General features: G+C 58.0%; 1 protein-coding gene across 2 annotated transcripts in view; it reads right to left on the bottom strand.

The window, feature by feature from the left end:
* Positions 1-18,109, bottom strand: part of VAV2 (vav guanine nucleotide exchange factor 2) — a 113,880-nt gene extending 95,771 nt beyond the window's left edge. For both annotated transcript variants that reach the window (XM_081151568.1, XM_081151569.1), the window contains exon 1: positions 17,403-18,109. In XM_081151568.1, the coding sequence (XP_081007694.1) occupies positions 17,403-17,606 (204 nt within the window). In that variant the 5' untranslated portion in view covers positions 17,607-18,109. The remainder of the gene's footprint in view (positions 1-17,402) is intronic.
* Between the last annotated feature and the right edge of the window lie 4,665 nt (positions 18,110-22,774).

Consider the following 22,774-nt stretch of genomic DNA (forward strand, 5'->3'; position numbering starts at 1 on the left):
GGACCCTCGCTATCCAGGCCGACCGCCCAGGCCTCAGGGCCTGTAATCTCGGGCAGCTGCAATGCGCAAGGCCTGGCCAGAGGCGCAGCTGGAAACCACTGCTCTAGACCCAGCAGCCTCACCAGCCCCTTTCCTCCACGCTTTCCTCACATCCCCCTTCTCTACCTCCTGCCCACAATGACATGCAACCTACTCCCTGAGACCTCTCCACTCCTGGGGGCACCCACCGCTCAATCCCCACCTCACCACACCCCTGTCACGTTCATCCTCTAGCTCAGCCATCCAGCGGGGCCTGAACTGCCACACCCCCTCCCCACCAGAAACCCAAGGCCAGCTAGTAGGCACCAAGTACCCAAGAATGTCGGGACAGAAGAGAAAGCAGGATGCACTGGGTTAAATTGTGCACACACACACCCGCCCCCACCTCAGGAAAACCCAAAGATATATCCACATCATCATTCCTGGAACTTCAGAATCTGATCTTAACGGAGTAAAAGTCTTTGCAGATGTAATTAAGATAAAGACCTCACGATGGAATCATCCTGGGTTAGGATGGGCCCGACATCCAATGAGCAGTGTCTTTTTAAAAGACAAAAGAGGAGAGAGACACTGTGGAAGAGGCCACTCGAAGACAGAGCAGAAATGGAGTGATGTGGCCACAAGCCAAGGAACGCAAGAGGGTCCCTCCAATAGAGCCTCTGGAGGAAGTGAGGTCTGGATTTCAGACCTCTGGCCTCCAGAACTGCAAGAGAATAAATTTCTGTTGTAGCACTTTGTTAGGGCCACTCCAGGGTATTGGGGGGGGGGCATAGTGCCCCCAACCTCTGGGCCATCACTTGTAGACACTCCTCTGCAGGGTTATTGCTCACTGCTCCATTATCACAGGGAAGAATCCCAGGAATGGGGTGGGGGCCCACGTATTCTGAGGCCTCTAGGGTAGATCCTGTCTGCTCAAGGCCAACACCACTGGTGGGGAGCTCAGAGCTGAGAATGTTCTGGTCTGTGGGGAATTTCATCATCGCAGTTTAGATTCTAAATCACAAGGGACTGAAGACTTACTTCCCTGCCTCCCCCTGGTCCCTGGAGAGGCCTCCACCACTGGACAAAGCCCAAGGCAGCCCTGGGGTGTGTGGGAGGCGCCCCCCGAGCGCGGGAGAATGGCTCCACGAAGCTTCACCCCACATCCTGCCCCCACTTCAGAGCAATGCCAATTACTTCCTCAAGCCAGGGAACCAAGCACCAATCTGACAAAGGAAAGGGGAAGTTCGGGCACTAGTTTCCTCTTCAGAGGAGAGGGCTACAGCCCACGGGCAGAGAAGGGGGGGCCAGGTGAGGGCGGGGCTTCCTCTCTGGTTTGCAGGAAGATCCACAGCCAGGTGTGCAGCACTGTCCACCTGACACTACAGCACCTTCTGTTCAGCAAAGGCATCCCGGACCCAGGGAGAGGGGGTCCTGGACCCTAAAAACAGGGGGTGCCAGATCCACAGAGAGGGGGTCCCAGACCCAGGGAGATAGGAGGGTAGCTAGCCACTGCTCCCTGGGGAAGACGGGCTTCTCATTGGTGGCACTGAGCAGAGCCCCCACTGCCAGTCCAGGGAATGAAACCCCAGAGCCAGCACCAAGGGGATGGGAGCAGAGCTGGAGGCACAGAGCAGGGGAGGTCCACTGAGAGACTGCTGCAGCTGGCCTTGGGGGAGCAGAGGAGGGGAAGCAGGAGGCAGGTGTTCAGAGGAGGGGTTCAGTCCCACGGGGTAGCCCAGCAGGCTCCAAGGCTGACCACAGATGCCCACCAAGAAGGGCAGAAAAGCAGAATATCTCCTGCCATCACCCACATTTGACAGACATCACTAATCCATCTGGCCACCCCAGCAGCCACATCCACATGCCCCTCCCAATCCTTCTCGAAGGTGCTTTCCAGACAGGCGGGGCCCAGGACTGAGTCTGGTACAGTGAGGGCTGAGGGTCTCCGTGGCCGAGGAGCCCAGGGCAGCAAAGGGCAGTACAGTGCTTTAACAGAGAAAATGGCCCTCCACTACATGGCTTTGCGTCCAGAGGTGGCCTGGGGTTCCTCTGTTGGAACCAGGGTCCGGGAATGCTGGTGTCCGGGGCCACAGACCCCATGAAAGACCTGGAATCCCCTGTCTACTCTGGCCAGGCCTTAGGGGACCTGGGACGGGGGCCACTGAGGAACTGCACCAGCCCCTTCCCCAGGACCCACACTCCAGCAGGGGCCACGAGGCTCTTCTGCTCAAGGGTCTGCACCAGCCGCCCTCCCCCTTCCGACATGGAGCCAGAGGGCCGGCTGGGAGGGAAGTGGCCAGAGGGCATGGCAGGCCCAGCAGCCGACTGCTGGTTCCCACAGACCACAGGACCGGCGACGGGTTTCATTTCCTGTTTCCAATCCCCACGCCGGAGAGTTTGGGAAACTTCTCAGCCAGCGGCACCTCGCTCTTTAAGAAACACGGACAGATCACATCCAAGCTGCTCAGGGAACAGGCCATTCAGGGATCGACACACATATCAATGAGTGTGAAGCAGCGTGGAAGGGCAGCCTCTGATGCTCAGAGGTCGCGGGAGCTGAGCCACCCCAGCTCTGCACCCATCCCTAGGCCCAGAGTGGGAAAGGGGAACCCCCAGCAGACCCCACCTGAGTCTTCATCCCTCAGGGGTCCATGCAGGGCCCCAGCATCGTCCCCATCTCCTGACAGCTCGGTCCCGGAACATCCCCTTCTGAATGGCCCTTCACTCACCATCCCCTGGGCACCTGGGCCGCCAGGTGGGTCCACAGGTCAGGGTGTCCTGGGACACCTGCCCTGGCCCTCCCTCCAGCTCCACCTCTCCACCCACAGACAGGAGAGCCCCCTACCCCACCCCCACCCGCCTGCAAGGCCCCCGGGCCTCGGCCTCTGCACACCCACAGTTCGGCAGTGGCCTCATCAGCTGCAAACACCATTTGGGATGAGCCCTGCTAGGCCGGGGCTGCCTGGAACAGTTCTGCAGAGATCGTTGTCTGACGCTGACTTTTCTGTTCTAACATCCAGCTTTCTTTTAGTTAAGTTATCTCCGCTTCGATATTACACAGTGCGGGTCTGACTCCGCGGGCCAGGGCCCCTTCCTGTCCTCCCGAGGTTCCTTTGTGGCCGTTCATTCTATCAGGTCTACTTCTCCAGAGCACAGTTTACGGCTCCGTGTCACCTGGAGAGTGGCTGTCTCATCCACTGCAGTCACTGAGGAATGTTACTGGGTTCAGCTTACCGACCATCACTTTCATTTTCGTATTGATCATTCCCACCGACAAGAACCCTGTGAATTATTTAAAGGCGAGACTATTTATTTTTTGGAGCAAAGGCCCTTCCAGTGGTGATGGAAACGGTGCAGGACTGGACTGTCTACAGAAGACTGGCCCTTCCCTGAGTCCATGGCAGACCCACCCTGCAGACCCAGGGTACGTGGGAAGGGGGTCCCTTCCCTTGAGACGAGCTACATCAGGACCCAGCACCAGGAGCTGGGGGAAGAGAGCATCACTGCGTATTCGTTAACCACTGACCCATCAGGGTCCCCAGCCCGCGGCAGAGCCAGTGGCCAGAACTAACCAGCATGGCCAGGGTGACCCACAAGGTGCCAAGAGTCAGAGGGCAGGCGTGAGGACCAGTAAGCAGTGAGGGTCAAGGGGCACCCAGGCTCACCAAGGGAGGGGCCCTGGCCTCAGATTGGCCTTGGAAACTCCCCCCACCCCACTCAAAGTCAGTCAGCTGGGCCAGGCCTTTCCGAAGGGAGCATTGAGAGTGGCCATCCCTATGGCGGGGCAAGTAAACAGGGCAGGCTTTGTTAAAACGCGAGCTGTGGGTGTCCAATCACAGAGGGGTGGTGACGTCCCCTCTGGACCACCCAGACTGCAGGCAGCTGTCAAAAACAAGAGTGTAAAATGCTACATTTCATGACACTGATGGCACAGTCAGGTGTAAGGCACCACCTAATTAGTCTTACGTGTCACCAGGAAAAACACTTGCCCGAGAAACTCCAACACACCCAGATTTTACGGCTCCGAGACCCACCTGACGTCAGAGATTAGGACAGGAAAATTGATCCATCCTGGAACAGGTGGAAGAAGGGGCAGAACCTGGTGACCTTCTGAACTGGGGGGGGTGGCCAGGAGAGGCTCGTGTGCGGCCACCCAGAGTCACAGCAATGCGCGTCGCTGAGCAATCGCTGAGAAATTGAGGAGGTGCCAGTTACCCCCCACAGCGCCCGTCACCGCTGTTTCTGATTAAAGCTTTACTGGATCAATAGCAATAACGCAGCCCCCAAGAAATCAATCGAAGGCAAGGCCCTTTTTAAGAAAAACCACTCTTTCCACAAGCAAGAACCACTTTAAAATAACACACAAGTATGTGGGTTTTTCGGCAGTTTGCTGGGTCTCCACGGAGACTGTCATGTCACGAGAGGTGAATCACATGCCCTGGGGCCTGACCTCCCCCGAGAGCTGGGTCCCGAGGCCCGATCCCAACGCCGGCCCGGAGTGTCCGAGGAAGGTTCACACTGTTCGCTGCCGTTCAATAAAGTGTGAGCTTCTGCAGGTAAACCTGTCGGCTCGGGAGGGAACACACTCGCCCGGGGAAGAGAAAGCCTGGACCGAGGTCCCGCACCAATCAGAGGTGTTTGTCTCGGGGATCGGCCCTGCCCGAGGCCTCACGTCCAGCCTGGACACTGGCGGGGTCAGCCACAGGGGCCGGAAAAGCAGCAGGAAGCCCGAGCCAGGCAGAGAACGGCGGGTGGGGGAGCGACCCGGGCCTGTCGGGGCAGATTCCGCAGGACTGCTGGAGAGCAGGGCTGCCCTGGGTGGCCACCCCATCCACCCCACTGCCCAGCCGACATCGGGGCACCCTCTTCATCACCCGGCCTCCTGTGAGCCCCTGGAGCAGGCGGTCGTCGAGCCCCCCCCACTCCACCCCCAGAGCGGGCCTGATGAGCTTTCCTGTCGGGCCTCTGGACTCGGGACTCCCGGGCTGCAGGCCTGCCCTCAATCCACTCCCAGCACTGGGGCCGCACTGGAACTTCCCGAAGCCACATCCAGGCGCATCGCGTTCTCTCCACCCACTTCCCGGGCTCCTCGGCACCCCAGGAGGAAGCGCCCCCATCACCCTGGTTCTCTACAGCCTTGAAAAATGGTGATTCTGAGTTCCTGTCACCTCCCCTAGAAGTGACAGCTGCTCCAGAGGTCCTGGGCCCCCTCTGCTCCCCACCCTAGGCTCTGGATCCCTCGAAGGAGTTGCCAGGCCTCACCCATCTTTCCCTGGCCTGAGCAGTTGTTCAATAAATGTTCCCAGATGACCTGTGGAAGTTGCAGGAAGAGCTGGTGAAATCCTGGAAGGCTCACTGGGGGAGATGAGAGGCCTGGCCAACCTTAAAAGCAGCAGCTCCAAAAGGCAGCAGGGAAGGAAGGCCCTTGAAGAAAGGGGTGGCTCCCCCACACCAGAATCCGACCACAACTGAAGTGACCCTGGGGCCGGGTGTCCTCCACAGGAGCCACCTGTGTCCCAGCATGGTCCCCTTACACCACACAGTGACTCAGAAACCAGTGCCTACCAGGTCCCGAGAATGCACATAAAGCAGTTTCCGAAGTGAAGGATGGGAAACCAGCTAACACACTCCAGCGCCTGTAGCAGCCAAGGACTGCAGCCCACACCGATCACACGCAGCCCACTGCACAGGGCAGCCAATGAGATCTGGGCAGTGCAGGGGTGGAAAGAGGGTGATTAGGAAGCTCATCCAGCCCAGCCGGCATGGCTCAGTGGTTGAGCGTCAGCCTATGATCCAGGAGATCGAGGTTCGATTCCCGGTCGGGGCACATGCCCAATTGCGGGCTCGATCTCCAGTAGGGGGTGTGCAGAAGGTGACCAATCAATGACTGTCTCATCATTGATGTTTCTCTCTCTCTCCCCCTCTCCCTTCCTCTCTCTGAAATCAATAAAATATATTTAAAAATAAAAAAAGAAGCAGCTTGTCCAGATACACACACAGCCACGCCCACAGTGCAGCTCCAGCCCCACCTGGCTCCTGACCACCATGGCAGGGCAGATTGGGTTTTGGGGTCCCTTGGACATGTGTAGGCTGTAAAGACATAATCAGCTTCTCCCCTAAGCCCTGGCCATGGCGGAGCCCAAACAGTGGCAGTGAAAGGCGGAGTGCCTCCCATTCTGGGGCGCCCACCACTGGCCCAGCCTCGACCAAGGAAGTTCTTGCTGTCCTCAGGGGCCTGAGGGGGGCAGGTACAAACACTCCAGTGCTCCCGCAGCCCAGGTGGCAGCATGGCCTCTTGGTGCCCAGTGATCCCCCCATAGGGGTGGGTCTGCCTGGCAAGTCTGTGCTCCAGGAACAGACACCCACCCAGGCCCGGGCACTCTTGTTCCACCTGCCGCTCTGCTCTCCCTGGGCCTGGCTGGCTAACAGATGTTTCGTTTAAGCAGCTAAATTACCACAAAATACACCCAAAGAGATGACAGGCCAGTTTCTCCCAGGGCTTATTTGCATGAGAAGGGAGTGGTGTGCAAAAATTCTATCTTCCCTTTTTTGAGAAAAAAAATTTATATTACACAAGTTAAGAAAAAAGAGTGGCTGCCAGCACAGAAATTACCGACGGGAGTGTTCACATGGATATAAACCCTGCATCCTAGGAGCCCACTGGCGCCCGCCCTGTCGCAGAGAATGCTGCCTCCGTCTCCCGCCGGTAACTCAGGCAAATCCCTGTGCTCTCTGAGCCTCAGTTTCCGAAGCTGTCAAGTGGGCGACAGTGGTGCCTACCCCCAGGATTCCCTGTGCTGGGACCAGACCCACGGCCAAGAGCCTCCAGCACTGTGACTAATTCTGACCATCTCAGCATCACCAGGCAGTCCGGGGGAAGCCCAGAGCAGGCACAGTGCACACACAGGTGACTCCCAAGGACCGTCAGAGGGGGCTGAGTGCCCTTGAACGAGAAACTGTCCTGGCCAGATCCAATGTCCGCTGCCACTGACAGGCAGCCCAGGTGCCGGCCTGCAGTTCCCCAGGGCCGCCAGATGGCAAAGCAAAAGAAAGGTTGAGGGCCGGAGCAAGGGGAGACATGGCCATGGCACTCTGGCCTCCTGCCTGGGCTGCCCATTTCCCACCTGGAAGGAGACAACCACCACCAGCCAGAGGCCCAGGCAGGAGGGAGGGGGCAGGACAGAGGCCGAAGAGCTGTCTAGGGTGTGGCTGAGCCATGGCCATGGGTCCCCGGCATCAACAAAGCCTGCAGTTCAGCAGACACCTGAGTCCTGACCCATGGCCGGGAGGCGGCCAGGGCTCCCCAAGCAGACAGACGGACAGAGCTCTGCGGGCAACGCCACCAAGCCCTCAGCTGCTTCAGGAGAGTGGACACAGCCCCAAAATAACCCAGAGGAGGTGGATGGCATCACCTTATCAGAGATGCAGATAGGCACAGAGAGGGCAGTCTCTGAGTGGGGCACAGCAGACCAAACACTGAACCTGGTCTCCTGACCCCGGAGTCCACTTGGATTTGTCACACACACACAGCCCTAGTCCCAGAAGTGAGATGCCATCCTGCAGCTGAGAAGCAGGCCACACAGCACACTGCAGAGGTAAGCCAGACCGTGAAAACACACACACACACACACACACACACACACACACACACACACACAGCGGTGGGTGGTGAGGGCTGCGGCCTGAATATACTGACTCCGAGACAAGGCGCCTACCCTCCATGGCCCAGCCCTCAGCTCCTGCTAATGACGCCATCGGGAAACGCCTGCCCCCCACCCATGGCCCTGCAGTGGGACATCTGCAGGGCTCCCTCGGAGTGCGGTCGGCGTGGGAGCAGCAGGGTGGGGAAGGTGTCAGCAGCAACACGTCATTAGCTCATGTTGGGAAACTGAGATTCTCCCAAAGACACAGCAGAAAACCCACATTTCACTGAACGCAGATGCTGCCTCTGCGTGCTGGTGCCCGGGGACAATGGCACTCCCCGGCGGCGTGGGAAAACACCCCTCCTTAAGAAGCACCAGGAGACGGGGCCTTGTCACCCAGAGCACAGAGACCCCCAGAGTCAGAGCCCAAGCTGCTTCCCACAAGAGCAGTTACACCCAAATTCCACGCTCTCCCTGCTGACGCCCTGATGGCACAAGGCTTTGTCATTCACTCCTGCAAGGGGGATCCAGACACCCCAAGAGCCTTCCTCCCATCCACCCTTGGAGGCACCACGAGCAGAAATGATGTCCCCATTTTGCAGATGGGGCACTGAGACACAGGCAGGAGGCAAACGGCCCCAGATCTCATGTTCCTTCGTCACTGACCCAGAATCAGGCGCTGGCTCTGCACAGCAGGGAGGAGGGGGGCCTTTCTCCCGACCCCTCAGCTGAGACCCTCTCCTGGGCCCCTGGTTAAGGTGCTGAGTGTCGAGCCTGGAGCGGAGGAGTCCATATCCTGGCGCATGACCGCTCAAGCCTCCCTCTTGGAGAGAGAGGGAAGTCGGAAGGTATCCCGGTGGCCCTGACACACGACTATGCACCGGCAGGGCTCCAGGTGAAACAAGCAAGGCCCACAGGCGCTTTAGGCACAGAGAGATCAGTGGCATCGGGACAGTTGCCCAGTGTCCGTGCCAGGCCTGTGGATGAAACAGCTCAGACCTGAAAGGGGTCCTGTCTCTCACCCACATGACTGTTGGATGGTTTCTCTCCTGTCCCAGCAGCAGGTAAGCTGGGGGAGGGGAGCACAGGTGCCCCAGACTTTGGAGCAGGGGGCAAATCAAGAGTCAAAGAAGTTTAGGGGCAAGGAGGAGGGTCTCAGGATGTAGTTGTCCTGAATGCGAGGGACCAGAACCATCTGCCAGCCTCCAAGGGGAGGACATGGGACTTGGAACTCTGGTGTGAGGAAAGCAGGGCAAGTGCAGGCTCAGCCTCTCAGGAGCTGTGTGGCCCTGCAGGTGGCTCAGCGAGGCTGTGGCATCCCCTCACCCAGGGGTCGTGGTGGACCCCGCACTCAGCAGGGTGCCTGCACCACCTCCCCCGAAGGCATCCTCTAATTAGGAGACAAATATGACGATCATGCGAATAACAAAAACTGGAAACGTGGCAACAGGGAAACCGACCTGTGTTTTTGGGGGGCACAGGCAGAGGCAGGGCTGGGTGGGCCGGGGAGGCACGTGGAGCAGAGAAACATCCGGAAACCAAACCTGCCCACTGCAGAACAAGTCCATGCCCGTACCATCCTCCTGACACCCACCCTGCCACCCTCCACAACTCGGGGAGACACCTCCTACCGTGGATGCTGAAGCCCCGAGGAAAGAGGTGAACTTGTCAGGTGACTGGGGAGGCAGTGATGGCGGCATTTTACAAAGTCCTCAGCCCTGGAAAGGTCGAGAGATGAAGGAGCCCCAAGGAGGGAACGGAGGTCAGGGGGCAGCTGTGCCCCGGCCTGCCTGGCCACTCTCACCAGACACCCCGTGTGCATGCTGCCTCTGAAACCAGACATGCAACGAAACAAACCAGCAGAAGCATTTGTGGCCCAAAGTTTACGTTGGCTCAGGGGTGGGTAGGTGTGTTAAAAATAATTACGGTAATCCTTAGATAAACTACAAAGACCAACAAACGAAGCCCACAGAACAGAAATACTGTGTTTTTAGCAGCATGGAAACTTGCAAGACCTGTGGAAACCCGTGGCCGGCGGAGGGAGCCTCACCTGGGGGCTGCCTACCCCGTCCCGGCTGCCGGGCCCGCCTCCCGCTGCGCCTCGAGTTTGTTGTCCTTTCTCTTTCGGATTCAGAAAACAGAACAGTTGTAGCAGCTACAGGATGCCCACCAGAGAGGCCCTGAGAGCAGGAGTTTCAGAGGACCCTGAGCAGGCTCGCCCTGGCTGGGCATAAAGCTTCTCTGGCCTTGGGGCTCGTCACACCCACGTGTGGAGTGCCAGCTCCTGAGCCCAGGTTGACTGCAGTGTTGTGACCTCAGGCTGGCCCAGTCACCTCTCCACTAACCAGGGCACAGCCCGACTTGATGCCTCACATGGCCTGAGGGCCAGGGAGGTGCCCGTGCCAGGCAGTCAGGGAACTACCCTCCCAGGACAGGGTGTGCCCAGGCAGCAGTGATCTAGGATACCAGGGGGGCAGAGTAGGAGCCTCCCCAGAGCCCTGTCCCTGCAGCAGCTACAGGCACCCAGTTTCAAGGCTAGCTCAAGCATCACCTCCACCTTGAAGCCCTCTACAGTCACCCTGCCCCCAGGGATCCAAACGACGGCACCTCCTGAGAACTAGCACAGCCCCAAATGCCGGGACAGCAAACCCTGCATCTGCTCCCATCTCCTGCCTGGCCAGCCCAGGAGCTCCTGGAGAGGAAGCAGCAGGGAGAGTGTGACCCCTTCCAGCTGGTGTCACGGGTCACCCTCAGAGAAAGAGGCGGGGCTGCCATCTGCCAACCCTGGGCCCTCCACTCCCTGGCCCAGGGTCCTCCATTCTCCACACCACTGCCTCTGGGGCAGACTGGCAAATTCCCAGTGGGAGGGGCTAGGGAAGGAGGGAAGGGTAGCCCCGGGGTCCTGGCAGCCCACCCTCTCTTTCCCACTGCACCACTGAGCTGCAGCTGGGCACCCAGGTGGACAGGGAGGCAGCTGCCTTAGGAAGCAGGTGGCACATTTTCTGGCACCAGGTAAGCAGAGGAGAAAGCTTTGCTCTTGTACATTTCCGGGCGCTGGATACAAATGGGGACAGAACTGCAGACTGAGATGGGACCCGGGAGGGGAGCCCAGGGACCAGCACACCTTCACAGACCAGTAGCTGCGAGCCTGCCCACTGCTGGCTGTGAGGCCAGTCCCCTGGCTTTGTATAGTTTATAGGCTAAGACAGGTTTTTACCTTTTTAAACAATTGGGGGGGGGGGTAAAAAGAACAGTATTTCATGACATAAAAGTTACATAAAATTCAAGTTTCATTCTCCGTATTGTACCAGGTCCAGGGAGGTGCCCGTGAACAGCCATGCTCATTCACTCAAGGGCGTCCACGGCTGCTTTCTCACTATGAGGCCAGAGTTGAGTAGTTGCGACACAGACCGTCTGGGATGCGGGGAGAAGGAGCTGGGTTCAAGGGGCAGGCAGAGGGAGGCCCACCCTGGCGCCTCAGCCACAGGGCTGCAGGTCTGAAGTCTGGGCAACTGCCTAACCCAGGACCCCTGCACCAGCCCCACCAGCACTGCCTTGTCCCAGGCGTCCCACCCCTCAAAATCGAGCAGCCATGGCCACAGCTGCAGCCTGAACACAGGAGGAAGGACCCAGTGCAGGACCCAGCGCCTCTTTGGAAGGAAGGAGTTTCCTCCAGGGAGGGGACATCCTCGGTCACCTGGGCCTCATGGCAAGAAAGAGCTCAAAGGAGGCCCTGGGGTAGGGGCTCCCTGTGGCTACTCCCTTTGTCAGGCCCCCAACAAGGCTCAGCCCCCACCCCAGGCCCAGGCCCATCTGAACCCCTAGTGCCGGCACTGAGATGGCCCATTTCCGGGCCCAGGCTATCACCCTTCACAATGGCTTTCCACCAAGAACACAGCATCATCCTCTATTCCACCCGAGGCCCAGGCTAAAGCCAGACTTTGCAATCAGTGAGCACACACCACACAACCAATTCACTCCACGCCAGTGCCAGGGGCCACCCTCCTGTGACCTGGGAAGTGAATCCAGACCCACAAGCCTTGGGACCCTGTTCCACACAGCTCTGCAAGTGCCCCTCCAGCCAGTCGAGTCGATGCTGAAGCCAAGCCGAGACCCCTGGACCATCAGCCTCTGCTCTCCCACCCCCACCGCAGCCTGGCTCCCCAGGACTCCTCAGCTGCCTCCGCACACTCTGTGCCAGGTAGAAATGCTAATGTCCGAGAAATCGGTGTGGTTTTTTTCTTATCACCCCTGCAAGGAGCTTTTCCAGGTATTCTCCCTAAGCATCCTCCCCACATGAAATTTTAATATCGTAGATGTACTGTTTGTTCTGTACTGTGTACATCTGTGCTTTATGCATAAAAAGAATAAACTTCTTCACCCCCCGAGATCTGATTTCCACCCCTCTGTTGAGAGCACATGGGTAAAATAAAATGTATTATTAAAATTAACGTTGCATATTTATTTTTACTTTTGTAATATGACCACCAGAAGTTTTAAAATACAGATGTGGCTCACATATTTCCATTGGAAGCACCAATATAGGTAGAAACTGATACAAATATAACTGTATGTGGGCATATATGTGTCTGCAGTCACACAGATACCTGTGTGTATTCACAGACACACAGACACAAACCAGGTCTGACCACGGACACACCTAGAAGCGGGGACACCCAGCAGCAGTGTGCACACCAGCACCCAGATCTTGGCTTCTAAGTACTCCTGTCACTTTGGAAGCAGAGCTCCTTGGACAAACGGCTGATTCCTGGCCTGGGGCAAAGACAAATACAAGGGGAGTCTGGAGCACTCTGTGCCAGAAGGCAGGGCTCAAAAAATGATGGGAACACATCAAAGACACACAGAAGCCGCTTGAAGCAGTTGCCACCGGTCAAACCTAAGACAACTTGAGCAGCCCAATGAGTGATGAGTCATAGACACTAATCCACGGAATAAAATAGGCAACCAAAATCCAAACTGGGGGAGAGGGAGGGAGGGTTAGATATTTATATTGTCTCAAAGAACCTTCTCAACAACATCTGTGATCTACAGGGGGATCAGAGTAACTTCACAGTAGAGACTTCCAGCAAACTCCACCTTAACCAAGTGCGCAAAGTCGGCATCCCCAGAGATGGGACAAATCTAAACCACGTCACCTGCAAGACAGGATGCCAGCAGCACAGAGCATCACAGTTGCTCCAATACTACAGGCGCAAAACCCCAAATGGAGGGACACTCTGCCACCTTCAAAGTGTCAAGGTCATGAACATCCAGGAAAGGCTGAGGAACCGTCCCAGACTGAAGGGCTGAAGAGAGCGCAAGGCCCTTGGGTGAACCTTTGCTGCAAAGGGCTGTATTGAGAGCCCAGAGGCTTCTGGGGGGCGGGACTACGGCTGCTGGGTCGGGGTTCAGCTGTGTTGGGGTTTGGATGTGTGGAGACATCGCCCTTGTCATAGGAAACACACGGGGTATAGGGCACCAAGTCCCCAACTTACTATCACATGGGTCACATGGGTCAAGAAAAAGTCCTGTGCACTGCACTTACAGCTTTACCATAAGTCTGAGACATTTTCAAAATTAAAAAGTATATATCTGCCAAAAAGAAAGAAAAGAAAAAAGAAAAGAAAGAAAAGAGAAGAGAAGAGAAGAGAAGAGAAGAGAAGAGAAGAGAAGAGAAGAGAAGAGAGAGAAGAGAAGAGAAGGAAAAGAACAGAACAGAACAGAGAAAAGAAAAAAGAAAAGAAAAGAAAAGAAAAGAAAAGAAAAGAAAAGAAAAGAAAAGAAAAGAAAAGAAAAGAAAAGAAAAGAAAAGGCTTCCTTATTCCCACTGGAATCAGCCCTCCTGTCACTGCTCCCAGCTGCCGCGGTGTGACAAACCTTGGCCTCGGAACCAAGGAGCCTCCTGCTCGCACTCGGGAACTGTCTGGACACATGAAGGCCGCTTTTTCAGCCAACAGGCAACTCATCTCATCAACATCCACTGTGGGTCCCTGCTCACCTGGAAGCTTCTGTGCGCGGCCTGCCCCAGGCCCCTCGCCAAGCAGCACAGGGCTCAGCAGAGAGAAGGCACGAAGCCATCAAGGAGCAAAGGGACCAAGGGATGCCGGGCCCTGAGGGACCCAGAGATGAAGACTCAGTCTGAAGGAAACAGATGACCACCCACGGTGCTGGCATCCATCACTCGAAACCTATCCAGCAAGAGTATGGCTCCCAAGTGGCAAGGACATTGAACCAAAGAGGGGGAAGTTCAGGGTTAGGGATACATAGCATGTACACCAGAGGCCAAGGCTAGGCTCGCCACCCCGCAGAATCAAAGAGAGTGAAATCAGAGGAGGCTTCCCAGAGGAGGGGGCCTCTAGACTAGCTCCTACAAGAACAGGCTCAGAGGAGGGGAGGTCCTCCAGCAAGGGCACAGCACATAATGGACACTGACACAAAAAGCATGGGGAAGGGGAGCAGGCTGGAGCATCCAGCACCAGAAGGCGTGCTGGAGGTGTGGGCGGAGAGAGAAAAACCCTGGTGAGCCCTGTCTGTGCAGCGTCCCTATAGCCCGCTGCCCAATCTGTACCTCGGGAGGACACCTGCCAGGGTGGTGTGGGCACGAGGCAGGGTGGGTGGTGTCCTAAAGGTTCAGACTGCAGACCAAACGAGAGGGCTGTCTGCTGGCATCAGCAACCACAGAACCACACAACCGAAGCTGCTCCAGCCACATGCAAGCTCTTCCTAGGATCAGCAGATTGTGGCCATACCTAATTAGTTTAATTACACCCAAGGTGGCTTCCAGGCATTTTGAATAAAAAAATAAAGCATACTCTGCCAGCTCCAGGAGGGCAGGACAAACAGGCAACTTGGACCTCTCTGTGAATACCTCCTAGTACCTGGTTCTGTACACAGTAGATGCTCAATAAGTGCACATTGCTATTAAGCTCCTTTAGGGCCAATAATCCAGCCGAGATCAACTCAAAGAGGAGGGACACTCCAAATATTACCTTCTGAAAAATGATGTTACCATGAGAAGCCAGAGTGGCATTCTGAAAAGAAGGGACATCCCGGAGGCCTTTGAGCAGGACTGGAGACTGACGTGCCCACAGCACCAGCATCCAGGAAACAGGCGCGCACTCCCCGCCCACCCACCCAGGGAAACAGGCACACGCCATGAACCACCTGAGAAACAGGCCAGGAACATCCATCAGAAAGTCAGCAAGATAGCCAAGGGAGGTCTTGAAACCATAATTTGTTTAAACAGTCCTGGACAGAAGACCTAAGCTCGAGCTTGCTTTGCCACACATCTGTGTGGCCTGGGGCAAGTCATTCAACCTCTCTGAGCTTTCGCTGCCTCGGTTGTGAAACAGGGATGGCACATCCCTCCAGGATCCTGCCTAGCCCAGGGCAGGACCAGACAGGAGGGGCAGGTAAGATTTTTCTAGTGATCCAACCACCGTGGACCAAAAGGACACCTTCTCTCCCCCCAGGGTTGTAAGTTTCCTGGATGACAAAGAGCAACGGCACAGAGAGGCTATCAAGTTCCTCTCCCAGACCTTGCACAGCCATTCGTGGTAAAGACAATGGTTTCTTTAACTGTGAATGTACAGATGGAGTCACGTCTAGCTCCCGACCCAGTGACCCAGGTTCACAGAGCAGCTGCAGCCATCCCTGCGCCTGCAACAGCCACACAAAGACCAGTGCGACCAGCCCCACCCTCCATGAGATGGCAGGTCTGGGAGACCGGCCCACATCTTCCTACAAGGACCGGTATTCCCAGTGTCCAGATGACTGTCCTGAAATTGCTACGGCTGATTCAGCACCGCGCCACGGACATTCTCTTTGAATCCTCACAATGTGCCTATGAGGTGGCTACCATTACTTCCCCATTACACAGATGGGGAAACTGAAGTCCCAAAGGTGGTCACCTACCTGGGAGGTGACAGTGCCCTGTTTCACTGAGAGCATGTGGCCATGAAGACACACAGACACTCACCCACCCGGTTCTCCTACCACTAAGCCCCCTTAACACCCCTTCATCACCCAGACTGGGGCAGGGGAGCTCAAAAGGGCTGCGCTGGCGTCAGTGCTGCTGCCCATCAATGGCTCCAAGACCCCAGGAAGTCTCCGCACTTCCAGCACAGGGCCTGAGCCAAGCCACCTGCCACAGCCAACACCCCCTCCTCCCCCATCCTGCCAGAACCACAGCTGGGGAGGAGCAGCTCCAGGACCCAGTGGCCCACCAGACCCAGCCTCTGCTATGTAGACCCACCCACCCCAGGCTGTGCCCTGTGCCCTGGTCACCCTGCCAATTAGGTGGAAATCTGCCAGGAGCCAGCAACCCTGGGCAGCCCCTGCAGTTAGTCTAAGGGAGGCACTCCCACTCAGCTCTACCCTCAGCAACCCTTCTTCTCCTGTTGGGGGGGCTGAGGACAGAGGGTGGGACTGGATCTGGGACAGCACTCTGCAGCAGGGCCCGGGCCCCCAGGACCTTGGGCTGCTTAGCACTGAGAGAGCCTGAGGATGGTGCTGGCTTCAGGGGAGCCCTGAGGACGGACGAGACTGCAGGCAGGGCACCACCAGGGCTCCCTCCCTGGGCTGTCCACCTCCTCGGTGCTGGGCTACTATTACTGAGTGAAAGGGCGGCCCCCTGCCCCCTCAGGGCTCTTCTTTGTCAGAGGCCACACTCCCCCTCCTCCTTGGAGGGAGGGGGGTACCCCAGCCTCCTTGGAAAGGCGGGGACAGCCAAAGGGCAGAGGCCATGAAGCCCAGCCTGGAAAAGCTGTGACTCACCCCAGCCCCTTTTCCAATGTCACACTTGTGAATGGCCCTTGTCCACTTGGATTTGCCCTGGGCCATGGAGGAACCGGCTACATACAGGGCCAACGGGAAGGTAGCTCCTGGGCAGTACTGGCCAGACCCAGGCTGGCACTCCGGTCCCCTGGAGACCCCTCAAAGCATGCTGGGGGGGGGGGGGTCCTACCACCCCAGGAAAGGCAGAAAGAAAGCCCACGATTCTGCTTAAGTCTCAGCCAAGTTCCCTTTAAAGGGCCAAGAAAGGCAGCTCCTGCTGGCAGAGCAGACATTTTCCTGCCAGCCAGCGGCCACACGGGCCTTGGCCACGACAAAGGCCACCCTTGAGGGTGCCCACCGATGGCTCCAACCGGGAAAGTGATGGGGGACTCCCTTCACACCAAGTTGCGCAGGGACCCCGTGGGGGCCCGATGCCCTCCCAGCCGGCGGTGGTGCAGGAGGAGGCAGAGGCCGGCGAGGGGGCGGCGCCCTGGGCCCACCCGCTCCCCGCGCCCCGCGGGCTGGGGTCCCCGCCCCGCGCGGGGCCCGGCCACGCCTGCTCGTCCTCCCGGGTGTCCAGCACCCCTGCGGAGCCCAACCACGAGACGCCGGACGAGGCCCGGGCGCGGCGGGCTCCCCGGGGTGGGGGGGACACTCGCAGGACCCCGTGGCCCGGGAGCGCGGGCGGCGGTGGCGGGCGCCCCAGCGGGTTGCAGTGCCCGCGGGCGACGGAGGCGCGCCCTCAGCTTCGGAGACTTCGGTCAACTTCGCGCCTCCCGGGGTCGCCCTTGGGAGGAGCGGGCTCCGAAGCCCGGGGCGTGCCCCTCTCTCCGCTCCCCGTCCCGACGCCCCCCGAGCCCCGCCGCTGGAGCCACTGCCCAGGAACCGCCCGCGGCTGCGACCTCCGGGTGCGCGTCCCCGCGCCCGGGACCGGGACCCCTCCCGGCGCGCCCCGAGCCTCACCTGGGACATCTGCGGCCGAAAGTTGATGTCCTTCAGGTCGATGGAGCCGGGGGAGAGGTTGTGCAGCAGCTGGCACAGGAGCACCCCGTCCCGCAGCGCCTGCGCCAGGTCGAAGACCACGGCCGAGGGCCACACGACCCGGTGGTTGGGCGGCAGGACCTTGCAGTCGATGAGCCAGCGGCCGCACTGCCGCCACTGCTCCATGGCGCCCGCTGGGCCGGCCGCTCAGCGCAGCGCTCGGGCCAAAGTGCGGCGGCCGCGGGGCATCCCGCCCGGCCGCGCCGGGCTCGGCGGCCGGGGCGGGGCTTCTCTCGGGCTGCCCGGGTCTCCCCGTCCCCTCCTCCTCTTCCTCCTCGGGCTCCTCGCGGGCCGCCGCTCCCGCCCACGTGCGGCCGCGGGGTAGAGGCCGGGCGGCGCGCGGGTCCTCGGTTCACACGCGCGAGTCCCCCCGGGCCCCGGGCCGGGCTCCGCGCCGTCCGCCGCCGCTGCGCTCCGCAGTCAGCCCCGCCGCGCGCCGCATTCTGCGCTCGGGGCGCCCCGCGGCCGCTGCCGTTCCTGCCCCGCCCGAGACAAAGGCCCGGCGGGTCGCTCGCTCCGCGCGTCCCGGGCCTGGGCCGCCCTCGCCGCCGTCGCTTTGTTCGCCCCGCCTGCGGGCTCCGCGCTCTGCAACCCGCGCTCCAACTCAGCGGCTCAGCGGCTCGCGGGCGCGGGGGGCGCGGGGGCGCGGGGGGCGCGGCCACGGGCCGGGCGGGGCGGGGGCGGGGCCCTTGCCTAGCGCCTCCCCGCGACCTAAGCACCGCCCCCACCCCCACTCCACTTCCTGCCCCGGGGCCGCCCCCCAAAAGTTGTGGAGGGCGGGAGCCCAGGGCCCGCCGGATAACTGCAGGCGGCACCCGGACTTTGGGGAGCTCTGCGCACGAGGCGAGCGACCCCGCCTGTGGACCGATGGCCGGTCGCTGTCCCTTCTTTCTCCTGCTTTCCGCGCCTGAAAGTCAGGAGGTGGCCCCTATCTTGCTGGGCTCCCCCGCCTGGCCGGGAAGGACAGACCCAGAAGGCCTCCTGCGCCCCGTCGGCCCGTGAAGCGGCCCCCGCGGAATAGCTCGGGGCTGGCGGTGCAAGGACCGGGGACGCACCCAGAGCTCCTTTCCCATCCTCCGCCCCGGCCCGGGGACGGGCAGGAAGCCCCCCCTCCTGACCCCGCACAAAGGCTGGGATTCCCCTGCCTTATGACCCAGAGGCCACCCTGGCCACTCACAGCTGCCCACAAGGCAAAGCCTGGCGTCCGAGCTGGAATATGTGAGATAAGTAACTGGGGGAGAGGGCCGGAGCTGAGGCCAGACCGGCCCTGGGCCGCGCCAGCGGGGTCCTCTGACCCTGCCCTGAACTCTTTCCTGGGCCGCGCCCCCGGGGGCGGGCAGTGTTCTCCGCAGCTGGCCGTCAGTGACAGAGGGAGGGCTTCGGGGACATAAAGAGCCCATCTGGCAATGAAATGATGCGGATTCTGGCTCAGCTGTCAGAAGCCCCCGGCTCTCACCACTGATGGACTAGGCCACCTCGGAGAAGTCTGAGCCCCTCTCTGAGAGGGCTCAGTCGTGGGGTGCAGGTGTGGGGTAACCAATCCCAGGGGTCACCCACCCTGGACACGTGTGGTTGAACCCCTACCTGTGTTAGCTGGGCAGTGCTGGGCAGTCGCCCACATAACCCGGCCCCCCTCCTCCTTTTTGGGGCTCCTGGTGCAGGAGCCAGAGCAGGGTGACACCCCCACCTCATTTCAAACCCAAAGAGGGTCCCCTGGACCCTCTGTTCTGAGAACTGGCTGCTGCAGAGTCAGACTTGCAACCCTTCCCAAACTGAAGAGGAAGCATGGGGCCATGGAGAGAGGGGGGTCAGGGAAAGCTGGCCTCTGAGGGCACACAGGGCCCATGCAGGAGTAGAGTAGTCAGGCCAAGTGACCACTGAGCTCCATGCTCCTGTCCTGCATCCTTCCTCGGAGGAAACGGGTGTGGCACCTTGGTGAACGTGCTCAGGAAGGAACCTGCCTCAGGGGGTGGGAGTCTGCCAGCCTCGACTGAGACAAAAGCAGACAATCTCACGGCAGCTCTGTGAAATCGCTAAGTGGGGGACAGAGCCTGAACCCCAGCCCATCCAGCCTCCACTCCGAGAGCCAGCACAGGCACCTTCCCTGGCAATGCACCCTCCTCCCCTGTAGCACCCGCCCAGTGAGAATCCCTTGTGAGGAATGAATAGGACTGATTATCCAAAGGCTTGGCACGGTGCTTGGGGCAGAACGTGGCTCCCCCAAACCCCCCCTCACTTGGGGTGCCCTATTCACAGTGCTCCATAAATGCCTGTGTCTCTCCCACAGGTAGCTCCCTCAACAAGAAAGGGGCCTCTGTCCTCACTGCCCTTGTCATTCCTGCTTGGGCAGAGAACCAACCAAGATGATGATCCCCGGGCTGGAACACAGTCCTGGGCAGCCAACAACGCAGACGGTCGTCTGATGCCCCCTGGTGGGTGTGGAGGGCACTGTTGCCACCTGGATGCCCGCTATGAGCGTCACTGCCCAGCTGCACAGGGAATAGTCTAGTCAGGAGACTCAGGCCTGGTCACTGTGTTGTCCTGAGCCAATCACAACACTTCCCTGAGTCCCAGTTTTTTAATGGGTACAGTCAGGGCCCTTGGAATGCTCTGCAGGCAGGCTGGATGTGAGTGAACGAATGAATGAAAACTTGACGGAAACTCTTCTGAACACTTGGAATGGGTTTAATGAGCAGGTTTAGACTGTGTCAACTCAGAGCATATATCAGGACGAGGGGAGCCATTCCAGAAAGTTTTACAGCTGTCCACATGCTCTCAGACTCAGAGCTGTTTGCCACGGCTGCCTGTGGCACTCCTCTGGGGGCACAAGTCCCATCGCATTCTACGGAGCTGGCTCCCTGGAGCTGAGCTCACAGACTACAAGTGAGGGGTACCCTTGAGGCCCACCTTTAGCACAAGTAATTTAGACACTGTTTTCTTTAGTGAGGAAGTCCCTGTGCTAAGTGCCTGGACAGTCCACAGGAGAAGCAGGAACAGGTGAAACCCAGGGGGCAGGAAGTGCCAATATTAGCCACATATCCCAAGTATGGGAGGAGGGTCGCAGGCCCCCTCTCCCCGAGCCCCTCAACAGCCTCCACCTGCACCACCCTCACCACGGGTCTGTCCTCAGCAGCCAGCCAGGATCCATGCAAACCTTGGTGAGGCCCTGTCTCTCCGCCCACGGGGGAGCCCTCACCAGAGGTAAAATCGAAGTCCTTCCCTGCAAGTCCTCACTGGATGATCTCATTTCCTGCAGTGCTCCAGCCACGTCCAGCATGCCCTCACCCCAGAGCCTTTGCACTTGCCGTCCCAGCAGAGGGCACATGTGGCTCACCCCTCACTTCCTCTGCTGACCCCCACACCCTCCTTACTTCCCCCAGCCATGGGTGTTGGTTGGTTTGCTCAGTTTCATCCCTCTAGACTGTCAGCTGGGTGGCAGCAGGGACCATCTCTGTCCTGTGCCATCTGCATACGGCTCAGCCCGTGGTAGGTGGTCAAAAAACAGTCGTTAAATGAAACACCAAATGTAAAGCCAGCAGCTTGGCAAAGCACTGCAACTATGATTTTAAAATCCAATATATTCTTTCATGGGAGCCACGGAAATGTGTTAAAGTGACTCAAAGGTTTAAAATTTTGGCTATATGGTCTGTTGATCTGTAACATATTTTAACAAGGTTTGTAGCATATTTGAACATCAGATATGAGTGTATAACATCGCGCTACATAAGATTTGCATTTAACGTGGTACATTATCGCTTATGCTAACAGTGGTCCCGATTGCAACAGCCACTCCCATTTCTTGAGTGCTAGGTGGCTGGCCTGAGGGCTCTGAGCTGTGATGCTGGCTGTGGGGCAGCACAGGCTCTCCTGAAAGGAGGCACACACCAAGGGGGTCAAGACGAAGAACCAGGGAGAACAGCTTCACAGCCCGCCCGCCCTACTGCTCTTTAATACCGGCCTTGGAGCTGGCGGGAGGCAGCCCTGCCCGGGGCCCTTCATGGCCCTTCAGCACAGCCAAGGGGAGGTGCCTGCTGGTCCTGTTGCCCGGACCCCAGCAGGAGTGATCTGAATCCTGGGACATTCCCATCACCCCAACATATACCCAGACCCACTAGCTGTCACCACCAACACCCTGCCCACCCCGGTCTTTCTGCCTGCATGGATCTGCCTGTTGTGGACAATTCTATAAATGGAATCATATACTATGTGGCCTTGTGTCTGGCTCCTTTCACTCAGAACGTCAGGTTCATTCATGTTGTCGAGTATCAACAAGTACCTCGTTCCTGTCTATGGCTGAATAATAACTCATTGTGAGTGGATCCATTCTAATAACACACTTTATTTAATCCAATATATCAGAAATATTGTCATTTCAACATGCAATCAGCCTGGCAATTTATCGATGAGATATTTTAAATTCCATTTTTCAGGTGAAAGTCTCCAAAAGCTACTGCATATTTTACACGCACAGTGCATGTCAGCTTGAACACTAAATTCTCATCAGAAACATTTGATCTGTGTTCAGGTGTCATAAAATTTATCATTGAAAAAGTAGGCTGGCATACCCAAATATACTAAAAAGTTTGCCAAACACTGAACAGAGTACCAAATTTCAAGTCAATTAAAATACAATACAATTAAAAATTCAGCTCCTCGGCCAGGCAAGCCACACAGAAGAGCCCAGAAGCCACACATGGCTTGTGGCTGCTGCTGTAGTGGGCAGCTTGGGAGTTGTCCCCCAAAGGTGGGAGGCTACAGAAGGCATGGCTCTCCTGTGTTGGCGCCTTTGAAGGGGGCTTTGAGAGACCTGCCCCCACCCCAGGAGAGGCGTGGAGCAGGGGCTCAGCCCCAGAACTGCCCCAGGGGGCGTGGGTCTGCCCACCGCCTGATTCCCCCTGGCCATCAATGAATGCAGTTGATTGAAAGACATCAAATACACTAAAATTCATGAGGTCATATTTTTTTAATTTCTGACATTTACAAAATCCCTTTTGCCTGGCTGGGCGCGGCTCAGCGGTTGAGCGTGGACCTGGAATCCAGGCGATCGGGGTTCGATTCCTGGTCGGCACAGCCGATCAATGACTCTCTCATCATTGATGTTTCTATCTCTCTCTCTCTCCCCCTCCTTTCCTCTCTCTGAAATCAATAAAGAAATGTTTAAAAATAAATAAATAAAATTTGTATTGTGAGTTCCTTTTTGACCCATGAGAAATTTAGAAATATATTTCTTAATGATCAGATATATGAGTTTTCTTCTAGTTATCTTTTTATTATTATTTTTTAAATATATTTTT

The sequence above is a fragment of the Miniopterus schreibersii genome (assembly GCF_964146895.1).
Source record: "Miniopterus schreibersii genome assembly, chromosome: 11".
NCBI classification, from domain to species: domain Eukaryota; kingdom Metazoa; phylum Chordata; class Mammalia; order Chiroptera; family Miniopteridae; genus Miniopterus; species Miniopterus schreibersii.